At 51.0% G+C, this 16425-nt stretch overlaps 1 protein-coding gene across 8 annotated transcripts in view; it reads right to left on the bottom strand.

The window, feature by feature from the left end:
* The window catches only part of TNIP1 (TNFAIP3 interacting protein 1), a 51907-nt gene that overhangs the window by 9046 nt on the left and 26436 nt on the right, over positions 1-16425 (bottom strand). For 6 of the 8 annotated variants that reach the window (XM_082455627.1, XM_082455633.1, XM_082455626.1 and 3 more), the window contains 6 exons: positions 13856-14047; positions 9223-9317; positions 7470-7590; positions 3679-3768; positions 1954-2019; positions 1650-1793 (listed from right to left, as the gene is read on the bottom strand). In XM_082455627.1, the coding sequence (XP_082311753.1) occupies positions 1650-1793; positions 1954-2019; positions 3679-3768; positions 7470-7590; positions 9223-9317; positions 13856-14047 (708 nt within the window). The remainder of the gene's footprint in view (positions 1-1649; positions 1794-1953; positions 2020-3678; positions 3769-7469; positions 7591-9222; positions 9318-13855; positions 14048-16425) is intronic. The other 2 variants (XM_082455628.1, XM_082455631.1) reach the window with 1 other exon arrangement.

Below are 16425 nucleotides of genomic sequence, written 5' to 3'. Positions count from 1 at the left end.
TCCAGGTTCTTCATCGCAAAGAGCCACATCTGGAATGGCCCTCAGAGAGCATCAAGTCCTAGCCCCTTTACACGACAGGAAATGACTATCCAGAGAGGGGAGGTGACTTACCCAAGGCCACGCTGTGAGCTGGGGCTAGACTAGAACCCAGGTCTCCTAATTCTGGTGCTCTCTGTCCCCTTGAAAGTCAAAGGGAGTGTTTAAAATAGAAGAGGGCAGCACAGTGCAGAGGAAAGACCAGGCACACCCATATTAACCTGTCTATTTCTGTGTGTTTATTTGTGATAAGAGGCCTGGAAAGATATACCAAAATGGTAACCGTGGTTACCACTGGGAAGGGCCTGGAATTGGGGGGTGGGGGTGGTGAGAGGAGACGGTCCAGGGAAACTCTCACTGTATGTGTACTGTGTGAACATGTCAATATCCTACAAACTGCTGCTTTCAGCCAAAGATGGCCGAAGGCAGCCTTGGTTGGATCTTGTGGGAGTTGTTGCGGACTCCCGGCTTAAGAGGCTCCCGGGTCAGCACGGCCTCTGTGGCCATGTGTCCCTAACCACAGGGCCATGCTTCTGTCTTGAAACATCCTGCCTTTTCCCCAGCTGACAGGGAAGAGTGTCAGATGCCAGGAACTTATCCCACCCACTAACGTGAGCCAGGGTCTGGCTGACAGTCCCAAGCTGTGACTGTGCACTCACCAGAAAAGACAGGCAGTGACCTCCCTAACACACATCTCCAAGGTACGGGGCGGTCGCCAAGGCAGGTTGACCGTTAGGAGAAGGCTCCTGGGTGTCGCATACTGATGGGAAGGAACTCTGCTGGAAATGGCCATTTCTAAGTCAGGCAAAAGCAGCCCGTACCCAGGAGAAGGCATGGTGACAGAAATAAAATCTCCAGAGAGCCTGGGGGTCAAATGGCCTTTCCTCTTTAAGCTGCTCCAGGATCCTGAAGGGCCTTGGCCTGTGTCAGTCACACACATGACAGATCAGATGCTACTTCTTCAGGGGACCTGTTCCCGGCCCCCCCCAGAATGAATCCAGGCCCCCTTTATGCTCTCGCCCTGATCCCTGTAACTTCTCCTGTGTCGTACTTAACACAGGTCTACTCATTTGCTTCTGTAATTAGATGTCCCGCGTCTCTTCCCCCGAGGGCGGGGTTGACTGTTCACTGCTGAGTCTGTGTGCCCAGCACGGTGCCCAGGGCATGATCTGTTGAACACTGAGCAGAGGAAGGACTGAAGGAAGCTCTGTCTAATGCTGGAGCCCCTCGCCCACAAACAGCCATCACCGCTGTACACATTCAGCAGCACCTAGCCCATCAAGTGTACTAGGGCAGGCCTGCGGAATCTCTTTTACATTCTGTGCTTCCCTGTGCAGTTCCCTAGATCATAAGATTTTAACTGAACCAAAAGCTCTTCGGTATAAAAACAAGAAAAAAATGAAAAGAATAACTAATCCACTCTCGATTTTCAGATGGGAAACTGAGGCACGGGCAAGGAAACTGCTTTTGCCTCCGGCCACACAGCCCTTGAGTACTGGAGTCAGAGATGGAACCCGCGTCTCCTGAGTCCCACCCCTGCTTGTTCACTCCCCTAGCTCCAGACTGTGGGGAGGAGAGGGCTGGCGCCCCGGAGCTGAAGCTGTGGGACCAACCGTCACACTTGCCTCCTCCATTTCTATCTTGGACTTGGCCAGGAGGAGCTTGCGGTCAAAGTCACGCTGCTTCTGCTCCCTCTCGGCCTCCAGGTCCGTCACCTGCTTCTGCAGGTCCGCCAGCTTCTGGCGCAGCTCAGTGATCTGAGTTCAGAGGCAGAGAAAGGGAGTGTGAGGGCCGGGGGTGAACATCCAAAGTTCAAGGCTGCTGCGAGGGAAGCAGCATGCAGGATGCTGGGGATGCCCGGAGAGCCCAGCTGTGAAGCAGGGCTCCAGCCTTGAGTTCCCATCACCCCCACAGTACCTTCTGCTCATACTGCTGCTTCATGGACCGGAAATGCTGGTCCCATTGCTTGTTCACTTCCAGCAGCTGCGGGGGAGAGATTGGGGTGGGCAGGAGATAAGCAGAGAACGACCAGAGAGAGCCAACTCCTCCAACACCAGCTTCGCAGGCGTGTGCAGCGTGCGCGGACGGCAGCTACACACACTGCCTCGATCCTGCGCTTCTCAAAAACGTTCCTCAAAGCAAATCACCTTTATCAACCGCCACATTTTACCCTTGCCGGGAAGGCAAGACTAACACCAAGACACAGAAAGAGCATACAATTGTTATTGTAGAATTATGGAACACACACCCATGTGGAGGGCAATTTGGGACTTTGTATTTAAATTTCAAATTCTCATTCTCTTTAACCAAATAATTCCACTCTGAAAAATGTAACCAAAAGAAGGACTTGCACAAGTGTGTAAAAACTATGTGTACTGTTGATCAGCTCAACAATGTTCATATTGCAAAAAAATCTAGAGGCCAACCTGAGCATCAGAAACAGGTTAAGGAAATGATAGAATAAACAGAAAATGGAGCACTGCACAGCCCTTCAGAAATTCAGGTGCCTAATACATTGCCTCCGTTCTGAGATGATACTAATTATTTGCCATAATCTTGATATAATGACAATTTGAGGAAGAAACACAATCCAACATCATTAAATTAACAATGGAAAGGGCATCCCAAGTTCAAAAACATTAAAATATGATAAAAAGTACTCAGAAGTAAAGAAACATAGGGTATGTTTTACATATAAATAAATACCCTCAAAGATATAGTTAATTTTAAGGAAAGAAAGAAAAAAAGCAATCTGCAATGTGGTATGTATGATATCATTTTTACAAACATCATACATTAGTAAGTACATAGACAAAATTGAAGAATATGCAATGAACTGTTATCAACTGTGGTCATCTCCAGGAGGTGAGATTCTCGATCTTTTTATAATGAGCATTATATAACTTCTGTAATCAGAAAAACAAAAACAAAAACCTTACAGCAATACAAAAAGAAAACTAAAATGAATATGCATATAAACAAAAGACCAAGAGAACCTGACTCTCAAATGTGCTGGAGGACCAGGGAGGGCAGAAAGGCCCAGGGTCTGGGACAAGGACCGGGCTGTGTGGAGAGGAGGGGCTCAGAGAATAGAGAGGGTGGGGCTCCCACCTCTGGTCCAGACATACCGGGGGTGGGGGACAGAGGAAGACTATGCACGAGACACAAGGAAAGAGCCTCAACTTCTGGAGACTCTCAACTGATTAGAAGCAGTGCTGCAAGCAGGTATGGGATCTCTCCTTCTGTGACAGTCCCTCCCTGAACCAGCTGCGTGGTGACAGATGAACCCCAGACTCCCCATTCCTGATGCTAAACCTTGCCCCTTATCACAACCTCTCTCCACCATCCAGGGTCTACCATGGGAGCCTTCCTAAACTACCCCCCGCAGCAATTTTAGGCCATACCCCAAATGCCACCTCCTCAGAGTGACTCCTGTGGGCAGGGGAACTGATCAGGAGACAAGAGCCAGGGCAAAGCAGCATCTCTCACCCATGGGCAGATGGTTCAGTAGTCACCATGGCAACGCATCACAGAGACCTGGGCCTAGCCGGAGCCAGGGGGCCAGGGAGGGTCTTTGTCCTGCTGGTCCCGGGAGTGAGGAGGGGTCTTCCCCGACCACCACCACTCCCTCCAGCCACCTACCTCCGTGCGCTGCTGCTCCAGCATCCTCACCTTCTTCTCAGCCGCACCCAAGGCTCCCACCTCTGGGACTTTACCTGCTGTCACACCAGCCTGAGGAGAAACACAGAGGGGCCTTCAGCAGAGCCTCAAGTAACAATTCTCTTCCCTACTCAGTGCTCCTCTGAGGCTGCTCACCCATGAGGCCCAGCCCTCCGTCTCGTGCCTCTCTACCCTCCCACCCACCAGGACACTGCTACTCGTCCCAGCTATGACTGAGTCCCTTCGGGAAGTCCATGGAGATCATTATTCCCCCTCCCTGACCCTGTGGCTCCCAGACCCTTCCCTCTCCCTCCCCCCCACCCCACCTCCATGGCCACTTCTTTTCCTGCTCAGGCTCTATCTCTAAGGCATTGCCAGCTGCCCCCTCCTCCCCCACCCATCAGCCAAAAATGCTCCAGCCTGGAAGGCAAGAGTTACACATTTTTTTTAACATTTTATAAAATGTTTATTTTTAAAATGTTTTTTAAAAGATACACAAATAAAGATTTGTGTACATGTGTGATTAGTACATGTATTTCCTAGCTCTGACCTCTGAGAGAGCCTAAAGCAGTGTCACTCCAATAGCAATGAGCACAGATCTTGGTTTCTGAATACCATTCTCTAACAAAAAGAAACAGGACTCCTTGGAGAAATGGTTAATTTCAGGCCTGGGGCAGGGAAAATATAAGGTGATTATGGAGCGACTTGTGGTGCCAGAAAGTAAGGAAGTGCTCAATCATAATAATAATACGAAGAAGAAGGGCACGTCAAATGGGCATAGGAGACAACTTGAAAGAGCTTCCTACGACCAAAGCTGGAACAATTTGAACAAGAAAACAAATTGCGATAGTACTGGATTATAAGCCAAAGAATAAAATAAATATCCTTGAGTCCCTATTAATAGAAAAAAAATAAATGAATAAATAAATAAATAGATGGGGGAGAAGAAAAATTCCAATTAGTAAATAGAGAAGGAATGAGGGAAGCACAAAATCACCATTAGAAGACTATAGTAATAATCACTGCAGGTGAGATCCACCAGTGGATACTAAAATTAGTATAAGGAGAAACAGGACATCTGCAGTCTCAAAGTGTCTCCTCAAAAGTAAATATTTATTAACTACAAACGGAAAATTAGTCCCTTTATTATGGAGAAAGCTGACAGACACCCCTTTAGCCAAATGATCAAGATTGAATGTAAATAGACACATTGATATCATGTACCCTTGACATGATGCAAGATGTCGCTCCAGTGATCTTCTTGTCCAAATCCATAAAATCAGTCTAATCATAAGAAAACATCAGAGAAACCCAAGTTGAGGGACATTCTACAAAATAACTGGCCAGTATAACTCAAAAGCCTCAAGCTCATGAAAGACAAGAACCACTAGGGGCTGTCACAGACAGAGGAAACCAAGGAGACAGGACAACTATTGACAAATGCAATGTGGGATCCTGGATTCGATCCTGGTACAGAAAAAGGACATGACTGAAAAACTGGTGAAATCTGAACAAAGTCTGTAGTTTAGTTAATAGTATTGTGCCAATGTTCATTTCCTGGTTTTGATCACTGAACCACGGTTAGGTGAGATGTTAACGTGATGGGGAGAGGGGCACTCTCTGGACTATTTTGCTACTCTTCTGTAAGTCTAAAATTATCTAAAAATAAAAAGTTAAAAAAAAATTTTTTTTATACATAGGAAGTGTTGGGAATTCCCTGGCGGTTCAGTGGTTAGGACTCTGAGCTTCCACTGCAGGGGGTGCGGGTTCAATCCCTGGTCGGGTAACTAGGATCCCACGTGCCGCATGATGCTAGCAATTCAGAAATTGAACACCAGCTCTATCTCCAAGGCCCTGCTTGATATAGGCCAAGACCCACACCCTTTCTGGGCCTCGGTACAAAGAGATCAAACAGGATGGGCCCCAACCTCTGACATCCTGTGGGTCCGACAGCATTTGTCCTGGAGTCGTTGCCCACATTCTCTCTGTTCCTTGCCTTCCCATTCCCGTCCACACTCCCCTGTGGCTGGGGGTGGGGGGTGGGGGGTGGGGGGGACGGTGCTGAGTGAACTTGTGAGGCTCAAGCGCCCCTACAGGCTGAGGTCTGTAAGTACACCATAGAGCCCGGGAGTAAAGGGAGAAGGCTGGGGGAGCCCTCCAGGGACAGTCTCACCTCCTTTAGGAAAAGTGAAAGATGGGCCTGCCCTTACTGGGGAAGGAGGAAGGGGGGTGCCGTGCTCCTGGGTGCATCCTTAACCTCCACAGAGAAGAGAGGCACCAAATCTGCCATTAAGAGTGACAGCCAATGTTCACTGTTTACCATGTGCCAAGTGCTAAACCTACTTATACAGGCGTCACATCACTGAATCCTCCAATGACCCTCTGAGGTAGGTGTCATTATCTCCATTTCACAGAGGAGGAAACTGAGGTCAGGTTATGCAACTTGTCCAAGGTGGCAGCACTGACCAGAGGTAGAGTCAGCATTCAACCCACATGCAACTCCAGGGCACAGGCTTCACCACTGCCCAGAACGCACGCCTCCTACGGGACCTCCCTCCCCGGCAGGGCAATAAGGGCATCTGGCCTTTCGAGAAGTCAGTGAGGTTAAGGGCTTTGGAAAAGTGAAGAGGCCTGCCCACACACTTCCGAGAACCCAGGGGAGATCAGGAGAGTCCACAAGTCACTTCCTCAAGAGGGCAGACAAGGCAGGCTCTGACTTGAGGGGTAAATGGAAGAAGAGAGGGGCTTCATGGGCTGGGATTCAGAAGGCCATTCGTTGGCACGTTGCCCTCTCACACCCCACGTCTGCCTAATAGCAGGTGGATGCAGGAATCTAGATGATGTGATGTCACAGGACCTCTCCGAACCTCCTGCCATAGCTGTCTCACGGAGTAACAGTCCCAGCCCTGCCTCCCTGACATGTAGAGAGGACGTCCAAATCACATAATGAGTTTGCAAATCCCGGGTAAACTCTACATTGCCACATAGTAATAAGGAATTAAGTTATTAGGATAATTATTACTATTACACAAGTGTGGGGTTTGTTAAAGACACTGAGTCCTGCTGTACAGCCATTAAACCCCATTAAAGAGGAAAAATATGTCAGTAAAAAGTTGGGACTCAGCTCTGTAGCACAGCACAGACCAGGCAAGGGGCCAGCCAGCTCCTAGCTGGGAACTGGATGTGAGCCAGCGCTGGGAGCTGTGGTGGGAAGGGGGCAGGTGGGCCAGCCCGGGGCATTAGCAGGCCTTGCTGCATCAGCCCACACCCTGTTCTCTGCATGTCAGAGGCTCCCAGCTAGGAGCTTAACAGAGTCCCTTTAGGGGCTTTCTCAACCTAACACCCTAATACCACTAGGGGTATCTGAGACATTAAACTGATTTTTGGGAGCCACCCTGTAAGAAAGACTTCGACAAACTGGAATGTGTTTAGGGGATATGCCCAGACTGCACAAATGACACGACACCACCTTTATGAGAAATGACCAAAGGCACTGCAGGTATTCAGCCTGGAGAAGAGAAGGCATGTGGGAGCCAGGGGGCCAGAGTCACAGGCAGCAGGCTGAGCGTGTGTCCCAGGGAATGGGACGCTCCATGTGGCTGGCGGCAGAATAAGGGCTGAGGAGTGGAAGCTACAGGGAAGTGGACTCTCAGGACAAGCCAAGGAAACGCTGCCTAACAACTAGAATCTTCCAGCAGTGGGGCTGGCTCACTGCCTCTGGAGGCTGGGCACCAGCCACTGCAGTGCTGGGGAAGGAGTTTCTGACCACATACCTGCTGCTGTGCGGCTGCCCCCTTCTTGCCCGTGCCTTCCGTCTTTGGTGAGCCTGGCCATCTGGAGGCACCATCTTTGCCGCTGCTCATCAACAACTTCCTGAGCTCCAGGTTTTCCTCCCTGGTTGGAGGCAAAGAGAGAGGTCATATTGCTGGCCCTGGGTCGAGGATCCTGGGGACCTCAGACCTGCTACTCATCTGAGTTGCAGCTGAGACGTGGGGAGTAAGGCAAGTCCCTGAGACCTGCCCTCAGGTGTAACCACATAGGGCATCCTTACGCCACTTTGCTCGGCTTCCCTAGAAGTTTCTGATGCTCACCAACAGGGTTTCCCCAACTGTGAGACATCTGTATACATGAGATCTTCAGGATACATCCATACTGCATTAAAGAACCCTGGATCGCACTCTCTGAGAAAATTCCACCCTTTCCAATTATCCTCAGACATCCTGTGCGGAGCATGGGGAAAGTCTCAGTTTGGTGCTGATAGGTCCTGAGTGCCTCTCTAGTGCTTGCTAGTCTCCCATGTTAACAGAGAAAGAGCAGCCTTCAGCCTCAGAGCCTTGAGCGGGCAATTCGCCAAAATTAATTAACATCCTTCCATTTTTGTTGTGTTTATTATTGGAGGTATCTTCTATTTATTCCAGGTCAGGCTGTTTTCCAGTTACTCTAGTGCAAGTTTTCATTATAATAATCTTAAGCAAAAACATGATGCAAATTAAATTCTTAAGTACATAATAAGGTAGGTGATACAGGACACAAGAAAAATGGTGATGTGGACTCAGGTATGACTGAAATATGGAAACTATTTCTTTGTATTCTATTTGCCAGCTGGTTTCCATGTGATAATAGGAAAACAGAAGTAAAATGGCTTTCCCAAGGTCACAGAGTGGGGACTTGCATCCTCGCCTTCTAATCATGGGTCTTTCCTTCAGCCTGGGTTTTTGGATCCATGGATGGAGTCATTATGGCTATAAAACTCCAACTGCTTGGCCATCCAGAAGTCAGTAAATATATGCTGATTCAAAACGGCACAGTGGAGCAGTAGTCACACCTGACTCCCTCTGGACCTCACAGGCCTCTCCCTGGACCTCAGTTTCCCTCTGCAGGGTGAGGGGTTTGGCCCACATGATCTCAAAGGGCCCTTTGAGCTCTGACAGTCAAGATCAGTGCCTCTCAGGTGTGATCCTGGGTCTACCTACATCGTAATCAGAGAGGCCCACTGGAAAATGCAGATGCCTAGGTCTCACCCCAGACCCACTGAACCAGAATCTCAGCACAGGAGAGAGGCGTGGGAGTGTAAACTTGCAATGCCTTTCCTGACCCTCAGTGATTCTGATGCACAGTTAAGTCTGAGACCCAGTAGTAGCCCAGGTGAGCATACCCCTGACTGTTCTCAGGAAACAGAGCAGGTCAGGATGGTGACCAGCAGGGGGCAGCAAAGTCCAGAGCCCTCTCTCCAACAGCCAGCTAGCTGCTGTTAACAGGCGGAGGGGGTAAGTTCCCAAGGAAGGAGTGCACTTTGTACAGACCTTCTTCTGAAGCTCTCAAGGCACTTTATACACAAACACTCCCCAAGGTATTAAAAGGACCAGAGAGGAAACACCCAAGGAGAAGGACCAAGAGACCTGACATCCAAAGCAGGGCTCTGGGCACAGGCCTCAGAGCGCTCAGCCCGGAAATCAGTGCCATGCACCACCGCCCTCCTCCTGCCCATCTGACTCCTTACCCCTCCTCTGAGGAGCCTGGACTTACCGGAGCCTCTCAGCAGCCTGATCCCGCTGTTCCAGGCCCTTGTCCAGCTTGGCCTTCAGGGCCTCATTCTCCTTCCGAAGCTGCTCACACAGGGTCTGCAGGGCAGAGAGGGAGATGGGGGCAAGGTAAGGGAAGGGGTGCACCCCAAATGCAGGTTGATGCTGGGGGGCGGGGCGGGGGCGCTATAGCCACACCAGGTCCCGACACAGTATCCCCTTTGCAATGGCCTCACCCAAGCCCTCTTGGGACAGCAGGAGCCAAGCCACAAGGCCCACCCAGGCTTCTCTCTGCATCCTCTCCCTCAGGAGCCAGCCATGAGGACGCCGGACCAGGAATCAGCCACAGCGCCTTCTGTTCCTCCAAGGCAGAGAGCACCATCCCTCCTTCTCCTTCACTGCTGTTCCCACAGCCTAGAATGCTCTTCCCCACCAGCCTTCCCCTGGCTGACTTCTACTCCTGCTTCAAGTCTTAGCCTAAACGTCACCTCCTCTGAGAAGTCCTCCCTGACTCCCACATCTCAGGTGAGTTAGGTCACCTCCATTATCCTCACTCACAGTCCCCTGCTCTCACCCTTCCTGGTACCTGTGACAACTAGAGCTAAAGAACCATCAGTGTCGTTACTTTATTAATGTCCCCCCCACCCCACTAGTCCATGAATTCCCAGACGGCTGGGATCCCCTCGCCGCTCTCTTGTCCACTGCGGGATCCTCAGCCCAGGGCCCAGCTCAGCTCGACACTTTGTTGAAGGAATGCAGGACTGGTTGGCTGAATGGACCTGAGTCGTAGTAGGCCTAGAGCTTAGGAGATCTGGAGAGTACTCAAGGCAGTCGGGGTGCAAGGTTGTCAGCCGGCAAGTCAGAAGACAGGGCATCGGGTCAAGACCTCACCAATTCCCAGTGTGGCTCAGGATTCCCTCACTTCTGAGACACAGTTAGTTCCCCCACCTACAAAGTGGGACAACTGCTCCTCCCCTGCCTCCTTTATAGGGCTGCTATGAGGACAAACGAGACCGGGAGAGTGCAAGTGCCTCGTGAGCTGCCAGGCGCTTGATCACCTTTGAGGACATGTTTGAAGTGCTGCAAGGTGGAGGGGGCATGGAAGATGGGCAGCCAGACTCAGGGCCTCACAGATGGCGGGAAGGGAGGTTCTGACTAGTAAGGGTGATGCCCCAGGTCAGTACTAAGTGACTCAATCTCTCAACAAATACCTAGTGAGCGCCTAACCCATTACCCGTAAATGGCCAGGTGTTCTTCCACTCACCACCTCGGTGGAGCCTCACAGCTTCCCCAAAGCTACGTAATTCACCTCTATTTTAAATGTAGGCCAGGGAATTCCCTAGCAGTCCAGTGCTTAGGACTCGATGCTTCCACTGCCGAGGCCCCAGGTTCAATCCCCAGTCAGGGAACTAAGATCCCGCAAGTTGCACGGTGTGGCCAAAAGTTTTAAAATGTAGGCTAGTGCAGGTGAAATAATGTGCATGAGGTTGTACAGCTCTTGGAATCACCAAGGGGATTAAACTCCATCTGGCAGATCCTAAATGGTGCCTCTTTCGCCTGTGATGAACGATTAGAGAAGGGAGGTGGCAGGCTGTGAGCTGGGCTGAGGGAAGAGACGGTGAGCGATATTCACCAGACCTTCTATCTGCTCCCTTCCGTGTCCATTTCCCAGACTTGCTGTGACCATGTGACCAGTTCTGGCCGATGGAAGGTGAGTGGTAGTGACAAGTGTCACTTCTGGGCTGGCTCATGCACAATTCTCTGGTCTCTTTTTCCCTATGGCTGTCAAAGGGCACAAGACAGCTGGGGCCTCAATGTGATTGTGGAGCAGAAACAAGCCCCTGCCACACAGAATATGAGGGAAAACTTTGATGTTATCCAGGGAGATTTCAGAGTTGTTTGTTTCCACAGCAAAACCGAGCCCTTTCTGACTAACCCAGGAAAGACTTGAGAAGGCTGAATGGAGAACACAGCCTGGAACTGGTGAGTGGTCAGACATGGAGGAACAGAAAACCATTATGACTAGCTGCAATGCCCAGCAGAGGCCTCATGCCATACCCGGCCTTGGAAATGCTGAGTGAACCGAGAAACTAATCAGTGAATGAATGAGGAGGAACCAGATTAATCTACCACCACCCACAGGCTGGGCAAGTACCCAGGATGCAAAAGCCCTGAGTGGGGACTCCAGGGAACAGAACATCCTGCTGTGGTTTCTAAGGGAAGGCCAGGACAAGGCCTCATGTGCTTTCCTTCTAGGCAAGAGGCAAACGCCCTGGGCACAAAGCAGACGGAGAGAGGTTGTCACAAAAGTCATCACCTTCCATCAAAGGAGTTAAGAGAGCTCATGTGTGAGTTCATTAGTTCATTCATTCATTTGTTCATTCACCAAATGTACATTCAGCACCTGTGAAGTGCCAGACACTGGGATGCAGTGGTGAATATGACCGACAAGGTACCTGCCCCTCTTGTGAGGCCTACATTCTAGCAGGGAACACAAGGGGAAAAAACCAAACACAAAGTAAAGAAACCAATTAATAAAATTATTACAAACTATGATAAGAGCTAAGAAGGAAACAAACAAGAGCCTGATAAAAAAATAACAGTGGGGGCACTTCCCTGGTGGTTCAGTGGTTAAGACTCCACGCTTCCACTGCAGGGGGCACGGGTTCAATCCCTGGTCAGAGAACTAAGATCCCGCACACCGTGCAGCACAGCCCAAAAAAAAAAAAAAAAAAAGAAAATCTGAAAAAGAATATATGTGTATGTGTATATATATTTATATATAAAACTGAATCACCGTGCTGTACACCTAAAACTAACACAACATTGTAAATCGACTATACGCCAATAAAAAAAATTTTTTTTTAAATAACAAGGGTTGGCAGGACCCCTTTTATGAGGCCCAGTATCAATCCTTATTTCAAAGCTGAAAAGTTGGGACTCCCCTGGTGGCGCAGTGGTTAAGAATCCGCCTGCCAATGCAGGGCACATGGGTTCGAACCCTGATCTGGGAAGATCCCACATGCCGCGGAGCAACTAAGCCCGTGCGCCACAACTACTGAGACTGCGCTCTAGAGCCCACGAACCACAACTACTGAAGCCCACGCGCACACGCCTAGAGCCTGTGCTCCGCAACAAGAGAAACCACTGCAACGAAGAGTAACCCCTGCTCTCTGCAACCAGAGAAAAGCCCGCGTGCAGCAACGAAGACCCATCGCAGCCAAAAATTAATTAATTAATTAATTAATTTAAAACAACAACAACAACAACAAAGCTGAAAAGTTGACACTCAAAGTGATCCCACCACAAGCAACGCACCAGGTTTGCCTCCCCAGTGCTTAGCCTTGACACTTGACATCTCTGGGCCTTGCTGACACCGGAAGGCTGTCTCCCTCGGGCTGGCCCTCCAGGCTCCAATCACTCCTCCAGCCTCCCAGTGTGGCCCCTCACCCAAGGTGGGGGTGGGAATCCTCTGCTCCCCCGTCTCTCCTCACACCTGTCTCCAGCTTGGACGCCCCTCCTGCTCTTGTCAACCCAGGCCCTTCCCAAAGCTGCACACAGTGGACACCCCAGCACCCCATCCGTCAACTGGGCCCTCGAATGTTTGCTGACATGAGTGAGACAACAGGGCAGTGACTGGCCCAGAGGAGGGTCCAGGAGGCAGGAAGGCTTGGAGTTACAGCTCTGTCACTAAGGTGACAGACACTCAGGTCCTGAGCAGGTCTTCTCGGAGCCTCAGTTTCACCATCTGTGAATCCCTCCCTACCCGCAGCCCTCAAGGCTCAGATCCCCTGCCCAGTATGGATGAGCCATCACCATAACATCTTAACAGTGACCACTTTTTGAGCGCTTACTATGTTCTAGACTGTACAAGGGGCTTCATTTAATACTCAGAGCAATTCCACGAGGGAGGCATTTCCAGCCCCATGTTACTGATGGGGACAGTGAGGAACCGGGAGGATAAGTCACTTGCCCAAGGTCAGAGAGCAATAAAGAGTCTCCTGGAACCAAGGACCCTATGGTTCCAAGGCCTGGCCTGGCCTAGGAAGGAAATCTGGCTTCGTTCCCACAGCACAGGAAGGGCTGTAAAAGGAAGCCTCCTCCACTGGGGAGGCAGGTTGGGATGGGAGTTCAGAGCATGGACTCTGGAATACGACAGATCGAGGCTCAAATCCCAGCTGCACCATCTACTAACTGGGGGACCTTAGGCAAAAAAAAAAAAATGACCTCTCAAGGTCTGTGGCCCCACCTGTGAAGTGCGGATAATGATGGTCCTGGCTCAGGGGGCAGGGGCAGTAACATACAAGGGGCCGGCCTCTGTCCCCTCCCTTTCCCCACCTGTATGTGAAGAACAAAGGCAAGGCTGCTGCCAACCTACCAATCCACAGCCTCGAGAGTAACCCCAACCATGAAATCTGCATCACCCACACCACTATTTCCCAGCTTCCTGCGCCTTCCTCGTCCCTTCTCACCACTTCCTTACCCTGCTCACTGCCTTGAACAAGAAGCCCAAGTCGGGTCCCCATCCTCACCCTCGGAAGTCCCCGTGGTACCCTGGACTCCCCAGAAGAGCAGGAGGAAGCAGAGGGGGAGCCACACGGCAGACCCCAGGCCACCCTCCCCGGGCCCGGCCTCACCTGCAGGATGGAGGTGCGCTGCTCGTTCTTGTGCACCTTGGAAGCCAGCCGGTTGAACTCGAGGGCCATGCGGCCCAGGTGCGTGAAGAGCTGGCTGTGGTCAGGCTCCTCGGCGCACACGCTCAGGGTGGTCTCCAGGCGCTGCAGGTGCAGCATCAGGTTGCCGTCCTCGTGGGGCAGGGGGCCCAGCTCCTGGCGGGGGGAGGGGACGCGGACCGCTCTTCACCACAGTCTGAGTAGGTGCCGCCAGCCTTTCTCCCCCTGCTTCCCCATTCCTCATGACTCAGCTCCCCCCTCTGATCCCAGCTCAGCCCAGGGACATTCTCCAGTTATGCAGGTTCCCTGTCTGGGGCTGACTCACAGGGCAAGACCCGGGATTCCCGGGCCACTGGCTGGCTTACGAGTGCTGGAGCCACCTTCTTCCCACACGTTGGGCCTTGCTGAGTGCCTGTGGGTAAATCACTCGTCCACAGGGCCTCAGAATCCTCATCTATTACATGTACACATCCCTTTTCTTCCCTTCTACCCCACAGGGTTCTTATGCAGGTGAAATGATACATGAAAGCAGCAAGCCCAGGAAAGGGGTATCACTCAATACACAGTACTGCTTCTTCAGCTCAGGAAGGCTTGACCAGCAGACATCAAAACTGTCTATTATGTCTATACGTGTGTCTTCTGGGGAGTGGTCCAAGCATTCACCAACTTTTCAGAGGACCCAAGACTCAAAACACGTTAGGAATCATAGATAGTTCAAAGAATCCCGATCTAGCAGAGAGATGAGATAGGAAGCAAACCGTGGGCAATACAGTCCAATCTCAGAATCTATCACTCCCTGTCTCTCTCTTTCTCTCTGTTTCCTCTGTCTAGAACACTCTTGGCAAAGACAGCGCCTTAGCTATGCCAACAGCACGTCCAAGGATCCACAGGGGTAGCTGACGGCTGACTGCATCAAGCTCCTGCCCGGCGTCCGAGTCCCCCCCTTCCCCTGCCTGAGCCCCTACCCGTCAGGCCCCACGCCTCTTCGGGCTTCATTCCTGTGGTGTCCCCTCTGTTCAGCCTTCCCAGCGCCCCCGTGTTTCAGCTGCTCTAGCAGGCCTCCCCTACCATTTATGGCAGTCACAGGCCGCCAGAACTACAGGGAGCCTCAGGGTTCGGGATTGGAAACGAAGGTTCGGGGGGAAGGAGGTTGCTCAAAGTTGCCCAGTGAGTCAGTGGCAGAGCCAGGACTGGAACTCGGGCTTCCTGACTCTCCATCTATGGCCACTTCCCTCATCTGAACTCTGCAGCAGCGGAAATGCCCTGACAGCCACAGCGTGACGTCCAGCGAATGCCTCCATAATACTCCTAGCACCGTATTCTATCAGATGCTGCTGCTTCTTCAATTCTGCCTTCATTCCCCCACTGCCTCTTCCCACACAGGGTCTGAGGTGGTGAACGGTGCTCTACTGAAGGCTGGTGAATTGTTTCATCGCCCTGGCTTCTCCGACTGGCCTACAAGCTCCCAGAAAGCAGGGAGGCTGTCTTGTCTTTGCTCAGCACAGACTAGGCACATGGTGGGGCTAAGGAGGAACCTATTAACGAGATGAAGTCCGGGGTCATAGAGTGAAATGCTTTCTGAGCAGGGGGGTCTCGCCTCCTCGGCCAGCTTCTCAGAGCCCTTGGGGATAGAACAGGACAAGGGGACAGAAGTTCCCAGGGGACAAAACACAGAACATTTCTGATACTCAGAGCAGCCCCTCATCACTGAAGGCATGCTAGTGTAAGCTGCATGACAACTTGATGGGGACATTGCACTGGGGACTGACAGACACAAGATGCAATCAGTGAACTAAAGAGCAACATTTTTTTGGCCTTGTTAATTCAATATTTTTAATTTAATTGCACTTCAACTAATTGTTTGGCTTTTAACTAAAAATTTTAACATTTTAATCAACTATTTGTAGCTTAAAAAGTCAAACTGTTTTACAAGGTTTGTAATGGAAACCAGCAGTTTCCTGTCTCACTTCCCTCCACGTCCCAGTTACCACTTCCCAAAGCCATTCACTTTACATGTAAAGAGAAACATTTGTGCCCCAAATCCTTGGTAGAATGAGGCAGTGGAGACCAAGGTATCAGTGAAGGGTTACACCACTTATTGCCTGTATAACAATCAAAAAATCTCAAAGTGAGGAAGGAGGAAGGAGGAGGAGAGGGCAGGACTTGAAGACTTTTGAAGAACGTTCCGCACCTTTCTCAGTGGTTCCCCAATAAGTCTGCCATTTTAAGAGAGAACAGGACAACATAGTTGGAATAAAGGCAGCAAGTAGGGTAAAGTAGAGAATGAGGATGCCAGGTGGACACCCCAGAACTGTAGGGGAGTGTGTGTGTGCGCGTGCCTGCGTGCATGCGTGTGTGCGTGCGTGTGTGTGTGTGTAAGTGCAAGGTTTAACCTCCTACCTGCATGCCCCAAAGGGGAGCCTGGGAGGAGCCAAGAGCCTGCACAGAAGGGCCACACCCGCCTCAAGCTGCTCTGGGTTTCTCTGACCCTTTCTACTCTACCCAGGCTACAAGCCCACAGGCCCAAAGGCTGA

This window comes from Balaenoptera physalus, assembly GCF_965194825.1.
Source record: "Balaenoptera physalus genome assembly, chromosome: 3".
In the NCBI taxonomy this organism is placed as follows: domain Eukaryota; kingdom Metazoa; phylum Chordata; class Mammalia; order Artiodactyla; family Balaenopteridae; genus Balaenoptera; species Balaenoptera physalus.
Note: the sequence above shows the minus strand (reverse complement) of the source record. Positions and strands in the feature narration are given on the sequence as shown.